This window comes from Diadema antillarum, unplaced genomic scaffold (genome assembly GCF_040938485.1).
Source record: "Diadema antillarum isolate AM-2024a unplaced genomic scaffold, OU_Dant_1.0 seq00001476_RagTag, whole genome shotgun sequence".
In the NCBI taxonomy this organism is placed as follows: domain Eukaryota; kingdom Metazoa; phylum Echinodermata; class Echinoidea; order Diadematoida; family Diadematidae; genus Diadema; species Diadema antillarum.
Genome location: NW_027272215.1, coordinates 123,894 through 151,407, shown reverse-complemented (window position 1 = coordinate 151,407; position 27,514 = coordinate 123,894). Strand labels below are relative to the sequence as shown.

The 27,514-nt window shown below is 36.6% G+C and overlaps 1 protein-coding gene across 1 annotated transcript in view; it reads right to left on the bottom strand.

The window, feature by feature from the left end:
* The window catches only part of LOC139709864 (carbonic anhydrase-like), a 63,482-nt gene extending 39,698 nt beyond the window's left edge, over positions 1-23,784 (bottom strand). Inside the window, exon 1 of the mRNA XM_071621823.1 lies at positions 23,704-23,784. Coding sequence (XP_071477924.1) covers positions 23,704-23,770 — 67 coding nt within the window. The 5' untranslated portion in view covers positions 23,771-23,784. The remainder of the gene's footprint in view (positions 1-23,703) is intronic.
* Between the last annotated feature and the right edge of the window lie 3,730 nt (positions 23,785-27,514).

The window sequence follows — 27,514 nt, the reverse complement described above, 5'->3', positions numbered from 1 at the left end:
CCTGACGAAAATTCGGATTTTGAATTAAAATCAAGGCAATCGGCATTTATTCATTCATTTCGTTTATTTCATTTCCAACAATGCAAAACATTTTCATACACAAAATAACATTATATCAATACAATGTAAAACAAAGAAAAACACGTGAAGTTAACAATACTACATATCACACGAGCAAATGAAAATTGATTTAAAACTAAGTTGCAGGAAATGGAGGAGACATGCTAAAAAGCTAAGCTTGTATTTTGCAGTCTCCTCGAGGACAAAAAGACTAAATGACATCAAGGAAGCAATTTGCTAGATATAATATAAAAGGTGCACAACACATACAGACCTATACAAACAAACAAACAGACGGACAAACAAACACAAGTAATCTCTCTTGTAAAGAGAAAGAGAGAGAGAAAAAAAAGAACACAGTGGAGGAAAAAGAGGAAATTATTTTGAAAGAAGAAACAGAAAGAGACATGAGGACAGGAAAAAAGCGGGAAGGGAGAAGAGATGAAGGGTCTATAGCAGCAAACGCGAGGCACAAGGGTGCGATGGATCACCGAGGCATATGCAGGAAAGGAATAGATAAAAGAAAAGAATGAGTATGACGAATAAAAAAGAAAGCTCAAAATTAAGGCTAACTAAAATGTAACTCATTCCGCTATATAGGAATTAATGAACAACTTCTTCCGTTTGAATGTGAATGTGTTTAAACTTAGAACTTGTTTCATACTATTATCGAGAGAATTCCAAAATTTGGGGCCAGTAAAAGAAAATATAGATTTAGCAAATATAGTCCTGGTTAATGGCAAATGAAATGAGTTGGATTGCCGGGTAGGATAAAGATGAACAGATCTATTTTTAGTGAACATGGACTCAAACACAAATGGGAGAGAATTATTGGTAAGTTTGTACATAAATTGTCCTAGATGTAGAAAGTACAAATCCTGTACCTTTAAGATTTTGTTTTCATGAAATAACACATCAGTGTGACTTCTCCACGATATAATACGGAGAGTTTTTTTTCTGTAACAAAAGTAGTCTTTCCAAATGCGAAGAATACGTGTTTCCCCAGGCGAGTATGCTATAATTCAAATAAGGTAAAATCAGAGATGAATATAACATTGAAATAACGTTCTTGAGTAAACAAAATTTAAGTTCATTTTTGGAACACCTATATTTCTTGAAATAATAAGACTTATGGAATCAATATGTAAATTCCAAGTGAGTTTACGGTCAAGAATCAAACCTAAAAATTTAGATTAAAGAGACTTCTTCAATAACTGTGTCATTCAGATAAACATTTTCCATAGAATTACTTGATATCATACATTTAGTTTTTTGAATATCTATTTACAATTTATTTGCTCTCATCCATTCAAATAATCTATCCAATTTGATACTTAAAACATCAATTAACCTATTAGGATCAGAATGTGACAAAAATACATTAGAATCATCAGCAAATAATAGAAAAGAAAGAATACTTGATGAATTCGGCATGTCATTAATATAAGGGATAAACAAAAGAGGTCCAAGCAAACTTCCCTGAGGCACTCCACAATTGACATTTTGCATAACAAATGTATGTCCATTAACATAAACAAATGGCTTAGGGTTAGAAAGATAACTCCTGAACCACTCCAAGGCCTTTCCTCGGATTATACAACGTATTGTTAAATCTCTTTAGCTAAACATGTGCACAGATATAATAGTGTTTTCCAGCTTTGGTTCTATTTGGTTTATTTAACTTGACAAGCAAGTAAGAACAATGCCATTGCAATGGAGATGTACAGAGGTACCACAAAAGAATATACATTGACAATGGATGGATTTGCTGAACGTGTACAAGTATTCCAGCACACAGTAATGGACACTCGAAAGATTTATAAATATTCCGAATTTGTCGTAATTGAGGAGATATAATACTGCACAAATGATATTTCAGAAAAAAACGGTTTACTCGTTCAATTAGAACTTTTGGTCACAATCAAGGTTTTAGCTGTTAGGCGATTTGATTAACTGTGGAAGGAAATGGGGAAAGGTTAGATACCCACACGCACTTCCACATCCAAATATTATGTATATTTCATTATATCATATATGAGTATGATATATATATATATCGTTGAATATAACCATCGGTCACTGAAACAAACAGAGGCAGCAGTCCGTAAATTTATATAAATGTAGAATATTTTTCGCCGTGCAAGCCTTTAATTGAAGAATCCCGACCATTCAAACAAGAGCCATCTCTGGTTGAAATTAGCAGATTGGAACGCAATTTGTTGCCGTTGATTAGATGGCGAGTAGCCCGTCCCATTTCATTAAAAATGACAATAAAATGGAGCACTGACATCGAAAGAAGTACGCCGAAATGTGGCCATGATTTCATATCAAACTCGCTGTGCTGGAGAAAAAATGGCCCGCATTTGTACAGAGGCATGCAATGTCAGCGATGATTGAAAAATCAGAATCTCCTCCTACTAATATGGTGCGATATAGGATACTGTGTAATGAAGATCATCATGCCATGACATCTTATTTCAACTATTCCTTGCAAGTTCTAAACCATAACCTCTGAATTGAAGGCGAATAGATTATGCCTTTATAGTTTGAAAAAAAAATAAAGGTTCATTATACGATTTCAGTTTGTCTTTACATCTTTGAAGAAAGACAAGACTTAATCTTGTAGTTGCGTCTGTCATTATTTTCATATTGGCCATTTTGTTTATATATATAATGATGTTTCAACCGTAAGTTTAAGTAAAAGAAGTTAATCAAAAGAATACTTCAAAATAGCAGAATTTCGTAAGTTTCAAACGAATTGCGTCTATAGCAATAAGAACAATGTGACACTAAGATTCCATCTGTTTGGAATTAACAGCGTTTGAGCAGATATGACAAGCGGATGCTTCGATGAGTTGATGACGTCAACGCCGGACCAGTGTTTCTTTGACCTTTACTTAAATATTCGTCAAATTTCCTTTCTGTATAACGAAGTCCAAAAGAAAGACTTGTATCCTTCGCATGATATTTTTGCAGTGTTGCAATAACCAAACAATAATGACTTGTTAAAAAAAGTTACACTTGCTACATTTCGTCCCTATTCTTAATTCACATCCTTTTTAAACAAAAAACCAATGCACATAAATGTGACACTGCACCTCAAAACAAACAAAAAGTCGCCAGACATGAATTTTTAGTTAAGACCATATTCTGAAAGAGCAGACTTTAAGCTTTAAAATGATGTATAACTCAAATCAAATGGACTCTCCTAACCTATCTAAATATTGGAAAGAAAGTACAAACTCAGGAAAAGTGTGAACTGAGAAAAGAGGCTCTGAAGTACAGTGTCTAGTCAAGCGCTTAATCTTTACCAAGCCGTACTGGCTGTGAGATGAATGGGACAAAAGACAGGAAGTAAACTACCAGAGTAACAACAATGAAGGGATTATTAGATTAAACTGAAATTAGGCATGCCTCATTAACACATTCTGTCCATAATCAATGCCAACTTTCAAAGCAGTAGCGCTATCCTTTCAAAAGTTATTAGAGTTGAAAGTGAAGAGTGTGGAGAAGGTTTTTCAGAAATGAAAAAGGGATTCTAAAGACACATCTAATCACACTATTCTACTAAAAATGTTCGAGATAAACTGCTAAAAAACACACTTTCCTGCCCGTTTTATGATGCCAAATTTTAGCATAATGTAAAAGAAGACCCGCTCTTTCAGAAAATATGAAAAAGTCAAGTTCGGCTAGGTTGACCCATTTCACTTATTTTCAGTCCTCACGCAAAATCAGTGTGTGCGACTTTATGTTCGTTTTGAGGTGCACGGTCACAAATGAACTTCTTATAATTGTTAGTTTTAAAAAGGGCCCAACTTGATTGATGTATATAGCAAGATGGAGGAGTGAATAGTGACGCTAATGTTTAAAATCGCAAAGTATTTTTTTTTCTATTTTTATTTGGTGTTAGTCGCGACCGTTCGACTCCGATTCAACATTGGACAATCTAGAATTCCTAGCACTCAATCATTACTGCTCATGAATGCATATTTTGACTGGTATGATCATCAATTAAAGTTCACCAGCTTATGCTGTCAAGGCATCAATCGACTGAGCAGAGAAAGTTGATACCAAAGGTTTACCCAAGGAAAGGATACATACTTACTGGTATTGTTAAAAGGCAGGTGCAGCGTGAGTTAACACTCAGCACGTTCTATCGTTGAATGTATCTTCACATGGAAATTTGTGAGCATTCTCATTGCCAAACAATCTTTTTTAATTTTCTTTTTTTTTTTTGGCCAGAATTTAATTGTAACTTAACAACATTCCCGCTATATCGATGCCATCACAGGAAGTCAGTGACCTCAACACGGTCGTATATTCCATCATTCTGTCGAGTAAACTCAACTATTGAACCTATTGCCCTCGATTTGACTCCACGATTGTGCCCGAGAGTGGTTGGAGGATTTTTGATGGTCTGTAAAGACCAGAAAAGCGCGTTTATTACCAGAGGTGGAGGAGTCAAAGTACCAGGTAATTCAGAAGTAGCAATTGAAATAACAATAAGTCAGACAAAAAGCAAACATTATTAATTTGCCCTTTGTGCAAATGCATAATCCTTCGATATCGGATGTAGGCCTCTGCTCTTACAATAAAAGACCGTTGAGCTCATTATGGTGGTGGCAAAATGTAACACTGATGAAGTGACATCCTGGGTAGCATTCTTAGTTTTCAAAGCCTTGTAAGCATTTTAGCCCAATCAATGTATTCCAATGTGTCTTTTTATTCATTTGTCAAAGTAAGTAATTATATTAAATCTTAGTTACCATGGTAATGGTGATGGTTATCACGAATTCGTCATTGCAATCAATATGACCATTGCTATATACTATAGGACCCACCTTGATTGTCGTTACTTTGAGCTGAAAATTTAGCTCTTTAAATGCATCATTTATTGGTTACAATTGTTGCATTTCCGTTTCATCAACTTTGCCAGCATCTCTTGGGGGTTTTCCGAGTTCAAGGTAAGAACCCACCTGCCATAATCATGCCAAGCTAATGCTTACACCATTTGTATTTATTACAAACGTAAAGTTGCGTCCCACCGAGTCTGGATGAGTGCCAGTATATGGGTCAGAATTTTGAACGATGTACAATTGAGCCAAAACAAGGCAAAATTTAAAAAGTAGGAAATTCTTCAAATTATTCATCTTACCTGAAAGAGTATAATTCAAGCTTTAATATGAACCCAATTATACTAGGATTTTCCCAGAGGAACAAGTTTTTATTCACCGCTGAAGTTCACCATGTCCAGAGCAGCGAACGTCCGTGAGGAATAGTACTGCACATACACTTGAATACCATTTAACATAGTTTGCAAAGATCTGATTCAGTTCAAAATCCTAACGAAATATCTTTAGGGACACGTGTACGTGCTTGCAGAATATTAAGCTTGTACTCTTAACCTGTACGTAATGGTAGACAACTGATGATTTAACTAAATTCGTCGTTTCTGTTGAAATATTGCTCTTCCGCTAAATACTTTCTCCACTTTACGCGCATTTTACAGAAACTCAATATTTTGACCTCTTATTTCGCTATCCAATACTTTAATCCTCACTCCCAAATAATAACATACCTTTTTAAGATACATCTGATCTAGGCAGTCCGTAAGCCAACAAACATAGCATATTTTGCATCACGGAGGTTCGCATGTAGCTCACGGACGTTCGGAACAAACAAGATGCAGCTCTCTTGAGTTGGAAACGCATTCTACTCACAACAAACAGTAATTTCATGTCGAGAACAAACTCCTCTGCAAAATCCTGAATAGATATTACCAATTCTCAATTATATAAGCTTGTTTATCTTCTCATACTGAGGTATCAAAGAAAACAATTTTTCCATCTCTCGTAAATGAATGTACAAACGTACGTGTAATCTCAGTGACGTAGTCCATCCTTGAGAACGAATATATTTATCAAAATTTCGTTATCATTAAGTAAAGATTCAGGTCCTAAATTTGTTATCTTAAGTCTACAATGCAAAATTTTGCTTATAACGAACATGGTCACAGCTAAAATTATGACAAAGAATTAACATTAAAAGACAACAGAAATGTGCTCCGTTATAGAAATACCAAGTTTAGCTGGGGAGGGCAAACGAACACGTTGGGAAGAAATCCCTCTATGTTTGCTCCCTGTGTTACACACTGTTACCGAGGAGAATTTGTATTATTATATTAGTCAGAAATGATAATAGGTTCGATACTGCGATGTTTCGTCATAACAAGACACAATAAGTCCATATAACTTGGATGAATGTTTGTGACTTCGATGTCATACAATAATTATGGCTTGTTATAACAAACATTTTGTAGCGCGTCATTTCGAAGGCTCGTTATTCATACAGTTTGTCAATACGAAACTTGATAGAGTTCGTATAATTATGAAGCTTTTTTATTCGGTAAATGATAGGAATCTCCGAAGGTTAATCGAAAGGTTTATTAATTGGAACATGAAAAATCATGTTCGCTTATCCAAATGTGGAGAAACAAGTTAACAACTAAAATCCTCCAAATTTCAAAACCTCATAATAACCTTTTTCACCTAAACGAATATCAGGCCCTCTCCACTTTTACAAGAACGGACCTAAAAATAATGATCCTTGATATTTATAGAGGGCGCTATCGTAACAACATGGACGTGCACTGATTTTCAGCTCGAATCTGCTAGACAAAATACACCCGCATCCTACTTAAATCAACCGAAATTACAGTCAAAAAATGAACAATCGTAAGACTGCTGCTCAGTCGTCAAGCTCCAAGCCGTATTTACTCAGAAATCGATCTACTCTGCAAAAAAACCAACCAGATAACATGGCTGAGCCGACGCCGCATGGATCGCATGGAACGGATGACTCTATGGCCAAGCTACGTTCTGACTTCGACACCTTCGCCGAAAAGGTACTGAGCAAGCTGAACAACGTGTGCTCTGGTATTACGTCCGTTCAACAGGACATAAGGGCCATAAATACTACTTTGGCTGAGCTGCAGCATTCTGCGGAGGATACATCCGCTAGATTGACGGAGATAGAGCAGGTTAAACTACCCAAGGTGGAAAAGGAAGGAAAGGAGGCCGAGGAAAGGCTGAGGGACGCGCTAACTGCGATGGAGCTGCACGATCGGAAGCAAAATCTACTCTTCTACAAGATAGCCCCCACTACTGGAGATAACACCCCGCAGAAGGCAGCAGCTGAAATTCGAGACGCCATAACGAAGTTGGGCTTTTCTCCGGAGAAGGCCGAGGCAATTCCTATGGTCCACGCCCATCGAGTACCGCGTAAGCAGCAGCATCGCGAACCCAACGTGCCATCGACTCCGGACCCGATAATCGTGAGATTTGTATCGATGTTCGACCGTGACGCCATCTTGAAAGCGTACGACGCAACACAGCGGCAGCTTCCTGCTGGCACCACCCTCCCATTTACCATCAGAACGGATCTTCCTCCTCTACTCAAGGCAAAGCGCTACCGTCTTGAAAAGATAGCTTACGAACAACGTAAGCTACACGGCAAGTCAACCCGCATTCGCCTGATTGGCGTTGATCTCCGCCTTGCAGTCCGAAACAAGGGACAACAAGCAGCACCATGGGTCTTGTACAAAGATTGAGTACCTGTATCTGATTCTGTCGAACCTACAGTTCAATCCCTTTTCTGTATCTGATGGCTTGTTTGGGACCGATGACCTAGATCCGGATAGGAATTTTGTTCTCAGTAATTTTGAAAATTCTAGTCGTTACTATGAACTAGAAAACTTTGCCAGTCGATTTCGTCCTTTAAAAAATGATACCTTTTCTTGTATACATTTTAACTCTAGAAGTCTTCCAAAACATCTAGAGTCTATTACAGACATATTACATTCACTTGAATTTCCATTTGATGTTATCGGGTTTTCTGAAACATGGCTGAAAGACACAAGTCCGTCTGTAAACATACCAGGTTATACCATATTATGTAATAACAGAAGTAATAGAACAGGTGGAGGTGTCGCACTTTATATGAAAAATGCACTATCTTATAACGAGAGATCCGATCTGCTGCTCCCAAGTAATTTGTGTTGTGATTCATTATTCATTGAAATCAACTCTCCACAAGAAAGGAATATAATAGTCGGCACCGTTTATAAACCTCCGAATGTAAATATCACACGATTTAATGAGGCTTTTTCTACATTGATATGTGATCTTGTCAGAGAAAATAAAAAAAATTATATAATGGGTGATTTGAATATTGATCTTCTGAAATTTAATACACACTCAAACATTCAAGATTTTATGCATTCTCTGTCAAGTAATTGTTGTCTACCTCTGATATCTAGGCCAACACGCATTACTAGAACTTCTGCAAGTTTACTTGACAATATTTTCACCAATCAATTTGATTTACCTATTGAGAGTGGTATTCTATACTCTGATACAACTGATCATTTACCAGTTTTTCAGATAACATCTCTCAAATGCAAATCTAACAAAAGTAGTGAAGATTTGTATTCTAGATGTATTACAAAAGACAGAATAATTTCATTCAGAAATGCTCTACAGGATGCGTGTTGGGATGATATTAAAGAAACTGATGATATTAATATAGCTTATAATATGTTTGAATTAAGATTACGTGGTTTATATGATGTATATTTCCCTCTTCAACGTATATCCTCTAAAAAGAGACGACTGAAGCCATGGATGACTGATAGCTTATTGAAATTCGTACGATATAAAAATAAATTATATAAGATTTTTTTTACATAAAGGTACTCTTGGTAGCGAGATTAAGTATAAAAGTGTTCGTAATAAATTGAATTTTTTTATTACGAGAGGTTAAGAAGAAGTATTTTGTTAATAAATTTATCCAGTATAAATCTGATATTAAAAATACATGGAATGTTATTAATTCATTGTTACCATTTAAACAGGGCAGAGATGGGGATATTAAATTGAAAAATAATGGACAGATTATTGACAGCTGTGAAGGTGTAGCTGAGAGTTTCAACTCTTTTTTTGCTGGCATCGGGCCAAACCTTGAAAGATTATTACCTGAAAATCATGGGAACTTCCAACAATATCATCGCACACCTGTACATGCAACAGTGTTTTTATATCCAGTAACTGAAAATGAAATTTGTGATATTGCAAAATCGTTTCAGAATGGTAAATCATCTGGTGTTGATGATTTTAAACCTGGTGTTGTTAAAAATGTTATATCATTTCTAAGTGAACCACTTTGTCATATTTTTAATATGTCTTTGAGTAAAGGTGTTTTTCCCTGACAAATTAAAGATTGGGAAAATAACCCCTGTATTTAAAAGTGGAGATAAAGCTGAAGTAAGTAATTACAGACCTATAACTGTCCTCTCGTGTTTTAATAAAATACTTGAAAAAATTATATTTACACGGGCTATGAAATTATTGATAAAAATAAAATATTAAGTAATAGTCAATATGGTTTTCGACAAAAATTCTCTACATCTTTAGCCTTAATTGATTTAACAAATAAGATTGTTGATGCCTTTGAACATGAGTACACGTTGGGAGTGTTCATTGACTTGTCAAAGGCTTTCGATACTCTCAACCATGATATTCTGCTTTCTAAGTTACATCATTATGGTTTTCGAGGTACTGCCCATAGCTGGTTTTCCAGTTATCTTAAAGATCGTTATCAGTGTACTAAATATAATTCTGTTGTTTCACAACTCAGTAAAGTTCAATGTGGTGTTCCTCAGGGTTCACTCCTTGGCCCACTTCTTTTTATATTATATATAAATGATATAGATACTGTTTCTGATAAGCTCTCTTTTATATTATACGCTGACGATACAAATATTTTTTCATGTGGTAAAAACCTGGATATTCTATGCAATGAAGTCAATAGCGAACTTCAAAACGTATGTGATTGGTTTCAAGCTAACAGGTTATCTTTGAATAGTAAAAAATGTAACTATATTCTTTTTAATAATAGGAAAAAGGTTGATGTTAGAAATGTTAATATTTACCTAAATAATGATGCAATCCCTAAAGTAGATAAAACAAAGTTCTTGGGTGTGTTTATAGACTCCAAGTTATCCTGGAAATTTCATATTGCAGAAGTTGAACGAAAAGTGTCTAAAAATACTGGTATTATTCGAAAATTTGCGTATTTTCTGCCTGTTAATATACAACGTATGCTTTATTGTACACTTATCTTACCTTACCTAACGTATTGTAATATTGTCTGGGGAAATACGTTTGAATCAAGTCTGAAACGATTACAGGTTTATCAAAATCATATCATTAGATATTTATGTAATGTACGAAATATAGGTCCTGGTGGTGTTCGAACTGATACATTGTTTAACGAGTTAAAGTTACTGCGTTTAAAAGATATCAATACACTCCAATTGGGTTTATTTATGTATAAGTGTGCAAATAATCTTTTTCCTGATCATCTATGTCGCTTATTTGAAGTAAACTCGGAATACCATAAGTATGAAACCAGATCAGCTTCAGGCCCAAAACCACTATTTCGGCACAATTGGACAATCACAAAACGGGAAAATTAAAGTTGTTAGAATAGGTTTCATTTTTATACCAATCCACGAGACAAATATTCAAGTTTGTAGTTGAAAAATATGAACACATAGTTTTGCTTTATTTTAAAGGTGTGATAATTTCTTTCATGGGGCGTAAATTTCATCATGTAACATACGTTACCATGTCATTCTATTTCAAATGCATTAAGATTGGTGACTACATTCTATGATTGAGATAATTATGCGTCAGATGTGAAGGTTACCATCGGCTGCCATGTTTGTAAATGCTGCCTGCAGATGGGAAGGATGGCAAATGACCTGTATGCTATACTGAACACAGCATGTCCTATTGTGTAAAACCTTAGACAGGTAATGTTAATTTGTTTTCTCGATAATTTGACGTCAGACTTTCTTAAGAAAATATTTTCAACATTTATCAGCCCAAATTGCCAACTAATTCTTGAGTATCATCCATGAAATATGTGAAACTATGTGCGCAAAAATATAGTCGTTAGATTCCACGTAACGTATGTTTCACGTTAATGTAACGTAAGTTACAAAGACAATACTACTACATGTGCAGCAAATTTTGGAACATTTTCTTTTTGGTTTTTGTATATATTCTTACACTAATTTCTCTTCAACTCTAAGTGAACGAATATTATAAAACGATGTCGCAATATTATGGCGGTACAATTCTCAAAAATAAGAATTAAAATAGTTGTAAAACTGCAAGACTTTATAACATGTCCTCGTATAAACTCTTCAGTAGAACAGTAATCCGTAACTGTTGATATTTTGAAGACAATTGGCTTCATACTTATTGATTTATGGCACTGAAATGATAAGAGTTGGGAACATGCTGTTTCGTGCCTTAACGGCTGAAAATATTGTCATGATGTACGTGTAATATAAAACGAGTGGTGGGTAACGTAGGTTTCACTTTAATTTTATCATAATGAAAGTTTTCGTATGCTTGATGTCTTGTGACTTGTTATCTTCATATTGATGTCTTGTAACTTGTTATCTTCATGCTGTTGAAAGATATGTTTCGAATCCATAACTTTGCAGACTCATCAGCTGTCGCAACAGTTTGAAAATAGCAGTTGCAATAAAATAGTATTCACAAAATTTTTAACACTTGTATGAAACAAGAAACGGCAGAAACGAGATGATTACTCTGTTAAAGTGCTTCATAATGAACAATAACGCCGTATTGCTTGTATTTAAAATGTCTGAACTCGGTAAACAAGAGATAGGGAAAGAAGGAACCGAGAAATGTTCTTTGTTAACTAAATACTGGGTAAATGACCACTTTACTAAGTTGACTATGGCAAAATGAGGTCCATGAAATAACGTCAAATTACACAGTTTCATTAGCACAATACTGGGTAGGATGAATGAAATTGTCATTAGTAAAATGATGTACTCGATTTTCTTTGTTATGTATGCATAAAACAGTATAATCCACAAGGATAACAAGAATAACAAGTCTTGCATTAATAATTCTTGCCGTATCTTGAAATTGTCTCCAGGAAAAATGTCTTTAAAAAGAAAAGTGAAAGGACAAGTTGCTATACATGCACAACAAAGGTACTGATAATGATTATAGGCATGCAGGCCCGTAAGTAGGATTTTTATGGGGTGGGGGATGGGGTCAGGAGTTAGAAAAAGTCGACCACTTCCAGTTTTAATCTCCCGACGGGCAGAAAAATACAAAGCTCCTTTTTTATTTATTTATTTTTTTTTTGGTTTCATTTCTTTTGCCGGGTTTCATCGACTGACAAGCAAGAAAAAAAGAAAGAAAGAAAAGAAAATTGAAGAAATATATAAAAAAAAAGGCTTCAGCTCAATTCGATGCTGCCAGTACAAGCCCAATTTCATGTTTGTATTTGTTTTTATTTCAAACGGGGGAGGGTGAGTCCGCGATTCATTTTTTTTTCTTTTTATTTCCTTTTGTTTATATTTTGACTGCTGGCAAAGGGGCGGGGGAGCCTGAACCCCCTCCCCTATAATTACCCTGATGTGGTAGGGTTAAAAAAAAAGATGTGTAACTTTGCTTCTTTTCTTTGTTAACTATGAGACGGGCATAAGTTTTTTTTTTTCTTGAATCTTTGCTTAGAGATATGCTTTTTCGCCATTCTGATTACAGCTAACACGTTCCCTATATATGGGGTTTTATAATCCTAGCACTGCTCTTCCCCATTGCAACTGTATTAACTTCAACGAGAAGGAAGAACAAAAAATGTTAATATCTTAAACATATAGCTTACTGAAACATATATTACTATAATTACTATTATCATTATCATTATTATTATCATGTAGGCCTGATCTATGATGGTAACAGTAATAGTTGAAATTACATTTCTCTAATGCACTGTATTTTTGTTGCCTTTTCTTCATTCAAAATGTGTTTTTCTTCACTTTGAGATCATCAACGACATTACGACAGAAATTTGAGTTTATTTTCTCCGTTAAAATAATCAGGGAGTAAGGCACCATATTGGTTTATGATAACCAAAGATAGATATAATTGAAAAGACGTATTTCCCTACAGAATTCCTTCAACAATAGTTCTAGAACAATTAAATGTTATTTTCATCCACGCACATTCTCTAAAATATCCTTTTTCAATGACATGAATTGATGAAACTTACGTTACCAAAACTAGAAACTTACGTTACAACATTAATGCAGGGACCTGGTCCACTAGTTTTGAAGTAGAGATCTATGTAATCTCTAATTTTATTAGCTATTCATTGAATTTTCTTAAAACAATGTTAAATTCATTGCTTATACTTGAAATATGACATCATTAAAGCCAAGTTGAACATCAACGCCCACCAAACGATTTTTTTAAAAGATACTATGATTATGTCCCCTTTTACTGCATCCTCCAAACAAACAAGAACATACAGCTGTAAATGATTTTGATATGTTTTGACGCAGAAATTCATCAACATCATAACTGCAACAATTAAATTGTCTCAGATTAAACGGGCTTTTCCGTAGATTGTCTGTTATCAACATGACAACATCTTGAAACTTACGTTACCAAAATTTGAAACATACGTTACTTAATAAATTGAGTGATTTATTTCAAAAGAATAAGCCTGTACAGCAAAGTAATTACTGGATTTTTACGGTGGAATATACTGACTTAATAAACACACAATAAACAGAAGTAATGCATGATTCTATGAAAAACAACAACACATTTCCAACAATCAAATACTTACTCAGTTTTTCAACACATCATGTAAAGGTATTTTGCGCGCTGCCAATGCTCAAGATGCCAGTAAAAGAGGTTGCTGAGCTATCCCATGGCCTCAAATCGACGGCACAGATTCGAGAAATATACATTTAGATAGTAATTAATGGTGTAATTAAGCTTTCTGTCATTTGGTGGTAACGTAAGTTACATCACGTATGTTACACTTGTGGATTAAATCGTACAAGTTAGCAACATAATAATGAATCTTTTGCCACCCATGGGTATGAGGACAATCTACTCCATAAGTCTCAACTCTAGAACAATCATTCAGAGCCATACACCTTCATACTTTTTACAAAGATGGTAACGTATGTTACTTCTCTTAAATCTACCTTTTTAATATCTATATTTGCGAGATTAGCAGTCGCATGGCTTTTGAAGCTGAGTGATGAAATATTTTTTAACATAAACGTAGACCCCTTTTGGTCAGAAAAACAATACAATTGTGTAGTATTCACTGTAATAGCATTACCAAGTTTGCAGTACAAAGATGGTAACGTATGTTTCAGCAGATCTGGCGACACATTTCCATCAGGTATTTTGTTGTTAAAGAATGATAAGCTTATAAAGTTGTGTTAGGTTTTCATAGAACGTTCGGCTACTTTTCTGAAACTGTGAGTAAGCTTCTTCTTTATGCTCATATTTTCCCACAAAGTTGAGAAAACATAAAAAATCATCGTTGGCGACATGCACTTTTGAGCCTGTTGGCCGAACTTAATCCTCCACCAATGGCTTAGTGGTACAATCTCGCCTTCGAAATGATTTCAGTTTTTGTCTACATGTCCCTTGGCATCACATAAAATCACAGGAGCATTTCGAAAGAGCTTTTTATCTCTCCTAGGTGAGAAGAAACATAAGCGACACGATTTTTGACCAATTGCGCCGAAATAGTGGTTTTGGGCCTTCACTAATTCACATTCCAAAGCATAAAAAAGTCTCATTTCAACACACAGTGCGTTTTTCTGGTCCCAAGGTCTGGAATAATCTCCCAGCTCATTTAAAATCTGTACCTTCTTTTAGTGTATTTAAATGCCACTATAAATCGTCTTTCTTTCTGGAATGACGGAGTTCTTGCTGTTGCGGTCAAGTCTGTTCTCTCGGGGCCTGGCAGTGCCTGGTGTTGAGTCATTTTAGTAACCCGTGCATTATCATCAGGCGAATCCACTTTACACACACCAGTTGTTATTGTGTTGAACAGGCCTCGTGTGGGCCTTTAGGTTGCTAGGAACAACTTTTGTTCAAATGATACATATATGCACAAGATTTAAATATATCAGCAAAGAGGTTTATTTATGATTCAGTAGGTACTGTAAGAGTGCATCTCAGTCATTGTCTTGTTACATCGGTGCAGATGTTTCGCATTACTTGAAGTTACATTGTATAAATATTCAATGTTTAACTCTGATATATGTAACCTCTGCTACTGGCCATAGGTTGTCACATATTTTCATAACTGTCGCCTCTCTGGTAGACTGCAATATCTCTCTTTGAGGAATATCTCATTCCAACAGTGCCATGTCCATTTACGATCTAGTTGGAACCAGTGCATTTCATCCATTGTCTTGTTTACATTTGTGCAGAGGTTTCATATTATTGGTAGTAATTAAATATGCAAAGGATAATTCAGATGCAGTAAACCTCGGATAAGTCGACGTTGAGTGAGTTGAAAATCACTTAATTCGAAGTTAAATAAAAAGTTCTGATTTTTTTTCTTTATGTACTTTCTCTAAGAAATATATGCATAAACTGAAGTGTGAGAGTCGAATTTCGGCTGTGTCGAAGTTAAACAGTCGGTCCCTTTTGTAAAAAAACAAAAAAAAAAACACTTTATTTACACTACTTGAGCCGAAGAAGATTTTTTGTCTGGCATTCTCATTACATTAGAGGAGTGCCGTACTGCTCTGCATGCATGCCGAACACATACACACAGTATATTGATCCATACTTTGTCCATTTACACAGCACATCTATACTTTATCCATGTATGTCAAGCCAGAACTCCTTGTTCAAGTCAATCGCTGTTTCATTACTTAGGGTGGGATTTCACGGAGCACGCGAACGATTTGCGAAGGACGCGAATGGCAAAATCCAGCATTCGTATTTTAGTCTGCAAAAGATCGCCAAACGAACGTGAGGGTTCGGAAGCGTCGTCAATTGTTCGCGAATGTCGTTTTTACTTCGGCGATGATTTTAAAAAAGTTTGAAATTTTTTGCGAACCTTTTCCGCACACTTGGTCGTGATTTGCTCGTGAATTGTTCTCGAAAGTGTCTTTAAAGCCTCGTCATATGCGCAAGACCTTCGCAAGACACGCGCGGTGTTCGCAAAATGTTCGTGAAACCCCAAACAGACTCCGAAACTTTGGAGAATGTCTCGCGTATGTTACGCGAAATCTGCGAAGTTTTTCCGATCATTTTACGACGTAATCGCAAACTGTTCGCGTACCTTTTGAGACATTCTCGCGAACGTTTGGCGCACGTTTGGGGATGTATGACCTATACGTTTTCTACAAATAAAAATCGTACCATACATCTAAACATCAAACAATCATTAACAACTACAGTAACAAAAGAAATTAAAGACTACCAAAGAAAAAGACATGTTTGATATACAAAAAAAAAATCGCAGAATAAACTTAATAATTATATTAATCTAAAGTATGCAAAATTTCATTTGAACTGTATATAGAGATTATGTGTTAGAGGAACTGCAAAAAAAAAAAAATGAAATGCTTTACTAGTGGAGATAGGTCCTAGGGAAAAAAAATGTAGGCAAGCACACGATAGAGAAATGAGAGAAAAAGAAAGGAGAATGGAGGAACGAAAAAAAAATCAACTTAAGACAGCTTCCACCACTCCTTGGGTACATTTTCTCCCATGATTATTGAACATTTTTCGTTGTTCGCATATCCGTCGCGTGTTCTTCGTGTACGTAACATGCTGTACTTTAGCAATGATACACACGACATTCGCACATACGTCGTGGAAACTTCGCGCAAATTGCGCAAGAATAGTTTTCGGCTTCATTGTCGGAACACATTCGGAGAAAAACTTTTCCGAATGTTGGATTTTGTCATTCGCGTCCTTCGCAAATCGTTGACGCGAATGCCTTCGCAAATCGTTCGCGTGCTCCGTGAAATCCCACCCTTAGGGTGGGTGGGATTTCACGGAGCACGCGAACGATTTGCGAAGGACGCGAATGGCAAAATCCAGCATTCGTATTTTAGTCTGCAAAAGATCGCCAAACGAACGTGAGGGTTCGGAAGCGTCGTCAATTGTTCGCGAATGTCGTTTTTACTTCGGCGATGATTTTTAAAAAGTTTGAAATTTTTTGCGAACCTTTTCCGCACACTTGGTCGTGATTTGCTCGTGAATTGTTCTCGAAAGTGTCTTTAAAGCCTCGTCATATGCGCAAGACCTTCGCAAGACACGCGCGGTGTTCGCAAAATGTTCGTGAAACCCCAAACAGACTCCGAAACTTTGGAGAATGTCTCGCGTATGTTACGCGAAATCTGCGAAGTTTTTCCGATCATTTTACGACGTAATCGCAAACTGTTCGCGTACCTTTTGAGACATTCTCGCGAACGTTTGGCGCACGTTTGGGGATGTATGACCTATACGTTTTCTACAAATAAAAATCGTACCATACATCTAAACATCAAACAATCATTAACAACTACAGTAACAAAAGAAATTAAAGACTACCAAAGAAAAAGACATGTTTGATATACAAAAAAAAAAATCGCAGAATAAACTTAATAATTATATTAATCTAAAGTATGCAAAATTTCATTTGAACTGTATATAGAGATTATGTGTTAGAGGAACTGCAAAAAAAAAAAAAATGAAATGCTTTACTAGTGGAGATAGGTCCTAGGGAAAAAAAATGTAGGCAAGCACACGATAGAGAAATGAGAGAAAAAGAAAGGAGAATGGAGGAACGAAAAAAAAATCAACTTAAGACAGCTTCCACCACTCCTTGGGTACATTTTCTCCCATGATTATTGAACATTTTTCGTTGTTCGCATTTCCGTCGCGTGTTCTTCGTGTACGTAACATGCTGTACTTTAGCAATGATACACACGACATTCGCACATACGTCGTGGAAACTTCGCGCAAATTGCGCAAGAATAGTTTTCGGCTTCATTGTCGGAACACATTCGGAGAAAAACTTTTCCGAATGTTGGATTTTGTCATTCGCGTCCTTCGCAAATCGTTCGCGTGCTCCGTGAAATCCCACCCTTAGTATTTTTAGTGACAGGCCAAAAGGGCGGAGCTTATTTGTGCGTGACTGCAATGAAGTGGGATGGGCCTGGGATCACTTGTCTCGGGGTTGGCGGAGATATGGGGGCACGAGGCTGGGAGGGTGTCCGCCAGTGGTGGCTACCTGTGTTGCTCTGTAGACATAACACATGTACACACACACACACACACACACACACACACACACACACACAACACACACACAACACACACACACACACACAGGTCAAGTGGGCGGAGCTTGCTTGTTTGTGCATGACCGGCTGGCTGTATAGTTTGGGTACCGGGAGTCTCGGAGAGTGTTTTGTTTCAGGGTCGGCAGGGATGAAAGCACACAGCTGAGAGAATGTCTGCCAGCAGTGGCTATCTATGTTGCACTATAGACACAGCACATGTATGCACACACTCACACACACACACACACATGCATGCATGCAAATATACTATACATGTACATAAACTGTGAGTCAAAAAAAAAATCGACTCTCGCGAAAGTCGCATTTTCTTTTTTCTTTTTCAGTCCCTAGAGCTTCGGCTCGTGCGAGGTTTGCTGTACCCAGGTAGGGGAGAGCGGGGAGAAGTGGGACATTATTTCAAGTTCGCCGATTTTCTTCTTATATCTGTTTATAGAAGAGATGATTACACTTCCTTTCGGGCTTGCATGAAGGTTCATATGGTAGGTAACATAAAGAGCTATAAACTGGGGGTGGCACTGTTTTCAATTTTCTGCAGTTAATAAAAAGAAAAAACCTTATTTTGGGGGAGAAGTTGACCCACCCGTGGGTCAAGTGGGACAACGGCAAGGGAGAAATGGGACGGTGTTTGTAAAGTGTGACATCCTATAGAAATGTCGGAAATGCCAAAGTTGGAAGGCGTAATGAAACATTGGTAATGAAAACAGTCAAACATGCTTTAAAATGATCTTTATTTTAACAAAACAAGTTTGAACAACATGTTTGAAAATCTGAACTGTTTTACATGTAATGCTATTATTAGGGACAAATGGGACACGTTGTCCCAACTGTCCCTCACATGGCATATACATGAATATGTACGACTGCTCAGTAACCACGCAGGCATTTGTCAAAAACAAGTTATATTAGTTGCATATCAATAAGGCTCACCACCAGCTTCAATTGTGTCCTTGAAATCATGAATACAAAGACAACAGGTTAATTAGCCTGATTTCAAAAAAATGTCATATTTTGGGGAAAATTTTCAATAGCAATTTATACATACTTAGAATTTGCCGAGCTGCATGGCTTTCTTAGTGTGATGTATGGTTGCTAGGGGCTTATTGTAGATATAAGCCAATCGCTGATTGGTTGAACAGTTTTTGATTCAGAGAACGTGTCCCACTTGACCCGCGTCCCAACTCACCCCGCTCTCCCCTATATGCATCATTTGCCATAGCCTGTAGCTTGTCACTACAATTGTATTTTCATACTCATTGTTGCCTCTCTGTACTACTCCCTTTGAGGAATATTTCATTTTGATGTTGTCATGGGAACTATTATCATGTTTTCGTTGTTTGTTTGTTTTTTGTGTTTGTGTTTGTGATGTAATGTATTTTTTGTAAGGCAGCTCACCACAAGCTTTGCTTTTTTGAGGTTCTGCCTTCCTGTACAATAATTTCATGCGTGTGATTTCCTACATGAAAAAAAGATGGAAAATAAATGTTATACAAACTTGAACTTGAACTTGAACTTGATATTTATTTTTCGGACTAACAAACTGTCGGAATAAGAAAATTTTTAATAACAAACCTCCTTAATTAACTAAAAACTTTTTTTTTTTCATTTTCGGAATAACAAACCTTTGGACATCGGAGGAACGAATCTTATGAAGAGCGAACGTATCAAAGTGCAACCTTAAACCTATTCTTAATCATTACTTTGTTTAAAATGTGTTTTCAAAGTAAGCACAAAAGCACAAACAAATTGACGATCACTCTGTCTCTTAAATGTAAAATGAAAAAAAAAATCTTGGAAAAATTACAAATGAATATTGCTTTTCATTGATGAGTATAAAACAGCACCATGTGATGATAAGCGGAGGATTTGTGTGTTTTCATCAGACAATAATTGTATACTGCATGATTTTTGTTCGCTTGTTCGATGAATAAAAAACATAAACAAACAAACAAACAAAAACTTCTCCAGAGGAATTTGGTATAACGGGAGTGCACTGGCAATTCTTTTCTCTGTGTGTTGGAGCTCGATCCCTTCTCTGTTTCTCAGTCATTTTCATTCAACTGCTTCCACGTCCTTTTGAAACTTTTCCGTTTCTTATTCAACACACATGCTCATTACAGACTTCTTCCGTCATTATCCTGAATGTGATTGCGTAGCACTTTTCGGATTTGTTTTGGTTTGTTTTGTTTTGTTTTTGTTTTCTGTTTGGTCGCAGCATGTTCAGGCTATTGAGGGAATGAGATAAAAATCGTCATGAAGAGAAAAATAAGAATGAATTAAGGCATTTAATATCATGACAATTACAGCGAACGCCCGTTATGGAGACCAAAACTGGATGTGTTCTGTTTGAGACGGCAGCTACCATACTCAAAAGATAAACACTTAGAGCACCTGTCACTAAAAAGTGGCACTGATCCTCTTTCTCCTACTATGTAATCCACTGACTTATTCAACCGACGAACATCCGTGAAAAAAGCGTTTTCCGTTTGTTATTACAGGTAAATTGAGTGCTGAACGCTATTCACTTTCGGGTATGAGCGGCTCGGTGATTTGGTAATATTTTCAACTAACATTAATCTTATGTGCAGTGATATATTTGTAATTGTCAGAAATTTCCTTTCTCGGACAGAACGTCCGTGAGCGAAACTTTCAGAACCTGTAACAGTACAAATTGTCTCCAGAACCTCATTAGAATGAAATTTAAACGCACAGAAATTAAAGATTACGCATAATTCCATTTTCCTATAACTGTGTTTAGCTGTTTTTTGTATAATTAGAGAGAAAACAAGCGTAAAATTGTGAGTAAATTTTCAACTGCTTGTTCATCATGATCACATATCGCCTTCAAAATTCTGAAACTACTGCTCTAAACTCATTTCCTACTTTGTAAAACTTTATTTGTCGCTATTCGAGCCAAAAGTTTTAAAGAATACAGGACACTTTCGGGACAAGTTATCCCTATCGGAGGGATTGCATACGTCACGGACGTTCTCTGGAATTATCACGGACGTTCGTTCTACTACTAAGGTCATGTTCCAGGACGGATAACTAATCGGCAGAGTACCTAGCCTTCCTAACTCTTTCAAAAATTTGAAAATGTATTGTCAATGCAAATTATAAGAAATTTGACATCCTTACAACATATGTATTGCTCAAAGGGGGATCAGGAGGTGAATTTTCAGAGAAAATATTAATTATTTGCTTGGTTTTTGGTGAATTGCATGGTCCAAAAACTGCGGACGAACCTCAGTCCGCTCCAAAAATGGCATGCCGCTCCTCGGCTAGAGAGCCAAAGGTAAAATGCACCTTCGCCATCAAAGCAAGATGGTGTCCCACTCGAAAACGTTTTAATCATCACGGACGTTCATTTTTTCTTGGAGGTTCGTCTAAAAATATAATTTCTGTTCCTATTTGACAAAGGATGGACAGAAAAGTGTGTGTTTTTAGCAGTTTATCTCGAACATTTTTGGTAGAATAGTGTGATTAGGTGTGTCTTTAGAAGCCCTTTTTCATTTCTGAAAAACCTTGTCCACACTCTTCACTTTCAACTCTAATAACTTTTGAAAGGATAGTGCTACTGCTTTGAAAGTTATTCTTAGGACAGAATATGTTATTACAATTTAATCTGATAATCCCTTCATCATTACTCTGGTGGTTTACTTCCTACATTCATATATGGTAAAGATTAAGCGCTTGAATAGACACTGTACTTCAGAGCCTTTATTCTCAGTTCACACTTTTCCTGAGTTTGTGCTTTCTTTCCAATATTTAGATAGGTTAGGAGAGTCCATTTGATTTGAGTTATACATCATTTTAATGCTTAAAGTCTGCTCTTTCAGAATATGGTCTTAACTAAAAATTCATGTCTGGCGACCTTTTGTTTGTTTTGAGGTGCAGGGTCACATATTATCGTGTTGCTAGATCTTAGTTGATTACGACTCAGAACAATATCGCCAATAACGTTTCATGGGCTACGATCTTTATTAAAAAATAGCGGAGGCACGTCCGTGACGAAAACTGAGTATAATTTTGCATAAAAAAGTATTACGTCCCATGTACAGCCAGCAGACGTACAATTTTTGCAGGATATGTTCATTAGGTGGAACACCAAATTTTCGTATACGTTACAGTTGGGACAACAAAGTAGAATTTGCAGCAGCGATAGAAATAAAAGAATCACGGACGTTCGTCTGTTTAGGACTTTGATATTTCAATCGTTCTCTGTGATTTTATACGTGCTCATAAAGTTCTTATAATTTTGTGGTACATACCCATGATATGTCAGATCCAGAACATGGTCAGATATTAGATGCCACGTACCATTAAAAATGTACATCATTAGTTTGAAAAACAAAAATTATTGTCAAAATAGCGTTTTTACCGTATTTTTACGCTTTAAGTCCATGTCAAATGAAAAATATCAGGCAAAAGTCAACCAAACCATACATTTCCTGAAAGGAAATTTACCAATCTTCGAGATGACATGAAAAAATCTAGTTTCTTAGATCATCCTGGCGTGTTCTAAGGGAAAGAATGTCATAAGGTACGAAAATTGGCAATTGTACATCGTTCAAAATTCTCACCCATATATATCGTCATTAATACTCTCATTACCGCTTTCTCACAGCTGAAATAACGAACCAAACATCTGTATTAGTCCTAATAAGAATTAAAGCACAACAGCACAAAAAACCCAAACAGTGAAACACATCACCTTTCCTTATAAAGTGACAAACGCTAAAACAGTGAAAACAACCTCCCTGGGCAATTTATGGCTTAGCATTAAATGCAATTCAGAAAATGGTCAGAAAGACATAAAAATGGATGGCCTTCCTATCCCTTCTCTGAATGACAAATTCTAGAAGTGTTTTACAATTTTGAAATTCGAAATTGCAAATGTTTGATATATTTGTGTGTGTTTGTGTGTGTGTTCACGAAGAATAATACTACGTGCACCATATTTACGATTGCCCTAAGGATGTTCTTTTTTTCATTAAAACTGAATCTTTTGCCGTGATCAATCACACCCACACACACACACACACACATACACAAATGAAATTAATTTATTTCACATTCAGTGACACGGAAAGAAGTAGATTTCATGCAAACAAAGACCAAAAAAGGACAAATGAAACGTAAAACCTTTCAACAATGAAAGCTGCTTTACATCACTGGACAAGGCGATTGTAGCTATTGTAGTGACCAGAAAGGCGGAAAGAGGAGAAAGAAAAGAGAACCAAGACACAAGACCCCCCCCCCCAAAAAAAAAAAAAAAATAATAATAATAAGATAAAATAAAATAAAATAAAAAGACCCCATACATAACACTGTCCTGACTACACTGAGTGAACGTGACGTGTTTTTTTTTTTTTTTTCAATTTATGTCAAAGCAAAAACAAACTTACCGATTCGAGCTGAGGTAGCGCTCAAAAAGGAGAGGGTGATAACGACCAAGACGCAGAGGTGAGTCATGGTTTGTCTTTGGTTGGACGAGACAGACACAAGCCGGCGAAAGGAGGACTCGCTCGCAAAGAACCCGGACGATCTGGCCTCTCAAACTCCCACTTCGAAGGGAATATGTGCTGCAGCTCCGAGTCAACCGCTGGACTTTACTCTTGATAACACAGACACGCAGACGACGCACCAAGTACAACGCCAGCCACCGTATTGGTCATTCCTCTGTTGACGAAATCTTGCTAGGCACACACATCGCACGTCGTCTATAGTTGGCAGCCTTTATAACAATTTTTTCAAGGATGTAGCCAATCAGAAGCGTTGAAATGAGTCGCATGTGCGCTCTTTTTTTTTCTTACTAACATGAACGGGCGTGCAAGAAGTGTGCAACGAAAAAACAAAGCATAACTGCACACTCACGAGTACTTCAGCAGTGCGCTCCCAGTCAGTTGTTACAAGTGCGCATAGTAAAGCGCATAGCTCTCAATCACTGATTTCTTTAAACAACTTTTATAGTTCGTGAATAGCCCGTAATGTGAGTCGACTGTTTGGAACAAACGTCTGCGGACATCTTGGCTTTTGACATGTTTGAGGAAGTTTAACATGTAGCTGACTGATGTTAACCCATATAGTGGGGCAGATATGTGAAAAATTTGCTCACATCCGGCGGAAATTGTGAAATTTTGCATAGAGGGGTATTTTGGGGCGCTGATTTCAAAAATTGCCGGATCCAAGAGATCTGACTACTGGGTCGGCCGCCATTTTGAATTCCAATATGGCCGAAACGACGAAATCCCTATATCTTGTACCTGATGTACACTGATAATTTGCTACAGAAGGGTATTTCTACATTCTCAATTCAATAATGGATTGATATTAGAAGTCTATCAAACCTCATGACCGCCATTTTGATATCCAAGATGGCCGCCAAGACGAAACGTTGAAAAAGCCCTATTTTGAGTTCTAAATGACAAACGGAGCTCAAATTTGGTGCTCCAAGGTATGTGAACATATAAAAGTAAATAAAAGATAAATTTGTCATGCCAGACAAGCTGCATGGCCGCCATTTTGAATTCCAATATGGCCGCCCAGACAAAGTACAGTTGATAATCCCTATCTTGAATTGTAAATGACGAGGCGTTGGCATTAGCACACAAAAGTGTATTAACATGTTGGATTCAATAATGGATGAATTCAAAATGTTCGGCAAGCTGCATGGCCGCCATCTTGAATATCAATATGGCCGCCCAGACGAAAATGTTGAAGTTCCCTATCTTGAATTCTTAATGGCAAATAGAGGTAAATTTTGTTGCCCAGATTTCTTTAGAACGTGCCGATTTGAATAATTGGTCAATCGAAATGTGTCTGACCACCTACATGGCCGGCATTTGAATTCCATTATGGCCGCCCAAGCAAACATCGGGACTTAATTAGATCCCGCATGCACGGGGTGCAAAAAAAAAAAAGTGCAGCAAAAAGCCGTCATTCACGTTCACTGACGTCATAATGTAGGCCTACATACTCCAGCAGTGCGCACCCAATGAAATTACAAATGCGCGCTTAATCACTTACAAATGCGCGCTCAATCACTTATTCATTGTAAACAATGTCCAAGTCTTGTGTACCGTATTTGGAATACATTCCTACGGACATCGTGGTCATCGTGGGAACTCGCCTACGTCATGTAGTTGACTGATATTACCAAATAAAGGTAAATGAGATTTGTTCACTAAACCGTATTATATAAAGAAAATAATACTTAGGTTTAAGGTCGTGACGTTTTCAGTCAGATGCAGCTTGTTCTTATAGGGGTAAAAATGTCCTGGAACATGCAGTCGTTTGTGCCTTGTGCATGTTGCACCATATAAAATACCCCTGTACGTGATGCATCTCTACTGACACATTTGCATTTCTGCATTATTTGTTTGATATCAGAATGAATTGAGAATGATCATGATAAAGACAAACTTTGTCTCTAAAAGGTTGACATAAGGTCAGTTACTGGCAGTTTGCACGCTGCAAAATTTCGAAGTTTTTGATAGAATATGTTAGCTATATTTGTATTTTGTATTTTTATTTGTTAGCTGCTTCATGAAGTTTGTAAATGTATAACTATGAAATGCTTTGATTTTCTTATCATCAAAATAGTCTTGCGACATTCATTCCTCTTGACGCTGTTACATATTCTACATGTATGTTCTTGTCCATCTATACTTATATAAACACATGATTTTCAGTACGTCTTCTAGACGTAGGGTATATTTGATGTACCAGTAAGCACGTTGAAATATTCCGCAAGACTTGTTATTCTGTAAAAGGCACTGAGAAGATAAAGACCGTAACAGAAACAGAATCTAGCATTACTGTTGTCATTCCAATAATTTCTTTATTTCACATTCTTTCTCTTCATTATCAATTACTGGACTCGAAGAAGACATCGTCAACAATGGCAAGTCCTATAGACTGGAACATTTGCGCTCTTTGTCAGGAACGTTCCGAGACTGAACCACTAAGAGATGCAAGTAGAGCGAGCAATCAGTCAAGTAATGATGTCTATGAGACTCTAGCTCGAAACCTCAAGACATTGAATCATTTAGATGCCTTGCCTGGCGGGATAAACATCTGCAGACTAAATGACGGTTGTGGTATTGCAGAAACCCTAGCTGCGCATGCTGCCAAATTAGTAGAGCAGATAAGCCGAAAAATTGTGCAAAATTTGACTAAAGCATGAAACTTTCACCAGTGTTAGTACATGTTTTAAGATTCATTTTAAGATCGGGAGGTAAGTCTGAATTGACCTCTGATTACCTCCAAAGGTCAATGACCTCAAAATTTGATAAACATTGATATTTTGCGTCATTGATTAATGTTAAATATGGTAATGATGTACTAAAGACTCATTTTTCTTACAGTGGAATTGTCTTCATGTTCCATAGAACCCTGACAGGTTTACTTTTGACCTCTGATGACCTGCAGAGTTAAATGACCTCAAAATATCAGAATATTGATATTTTGTCATTGATTAATGATAAACACGGCAATGATGTACTAAAACCTTTTTTTAACAGTGGAATTGCCTCAATGTTCCGCAGATCCTTGACAGGTTTTTAGCTTTGACCTCTAATGACTCCAGAGGTCAATCACCTCAAATTACCAGAATTTTGATATTTGGTGCAATTGGTTGATGATAAACATGATAACGATGTCCTAAACATTCATTTGTGTTACAACTGAATCGTTTTCCTATTCCTCAGATCAAGGGAAATTATTTACACGTCTCTGCCTTTGACCGCTGAGGACTGTGACAGGTCAATGACCTCAAAATATCAAAATATTGATATTTGATGTATGTTCAATGGTTAACTGTATACCTGGTGTGCTATTATGCATTATGCTATTAGCATTTATGCTACAAGAAGTGTCTTCTCATCCCACAGAACATTGGCCATTACGGTACCCTATGTATATCCAACTTTGACCTCCAAGGACAATGTGAGGTCAGACTTTTAGAATATCAAAATTTGTGTAGGACTGCAAATATTGATGTTTGGCTTCATTGGTTTAATCCTGAATGTTTAATCATGTACAAATCACGCCTTGACGTTATAATCAAAGTATATGTATGCATATTCCACAGAGCATTGGTTCATAGTAACAGGTCTCAGGAATGTGAGCGGTCAATTACTTCAGAAATGAAGCTTACGTGTCTTCATCAGTGATGGCAGTGACCTCAAATATAATATTTATGTTAGGGTTAGTTAT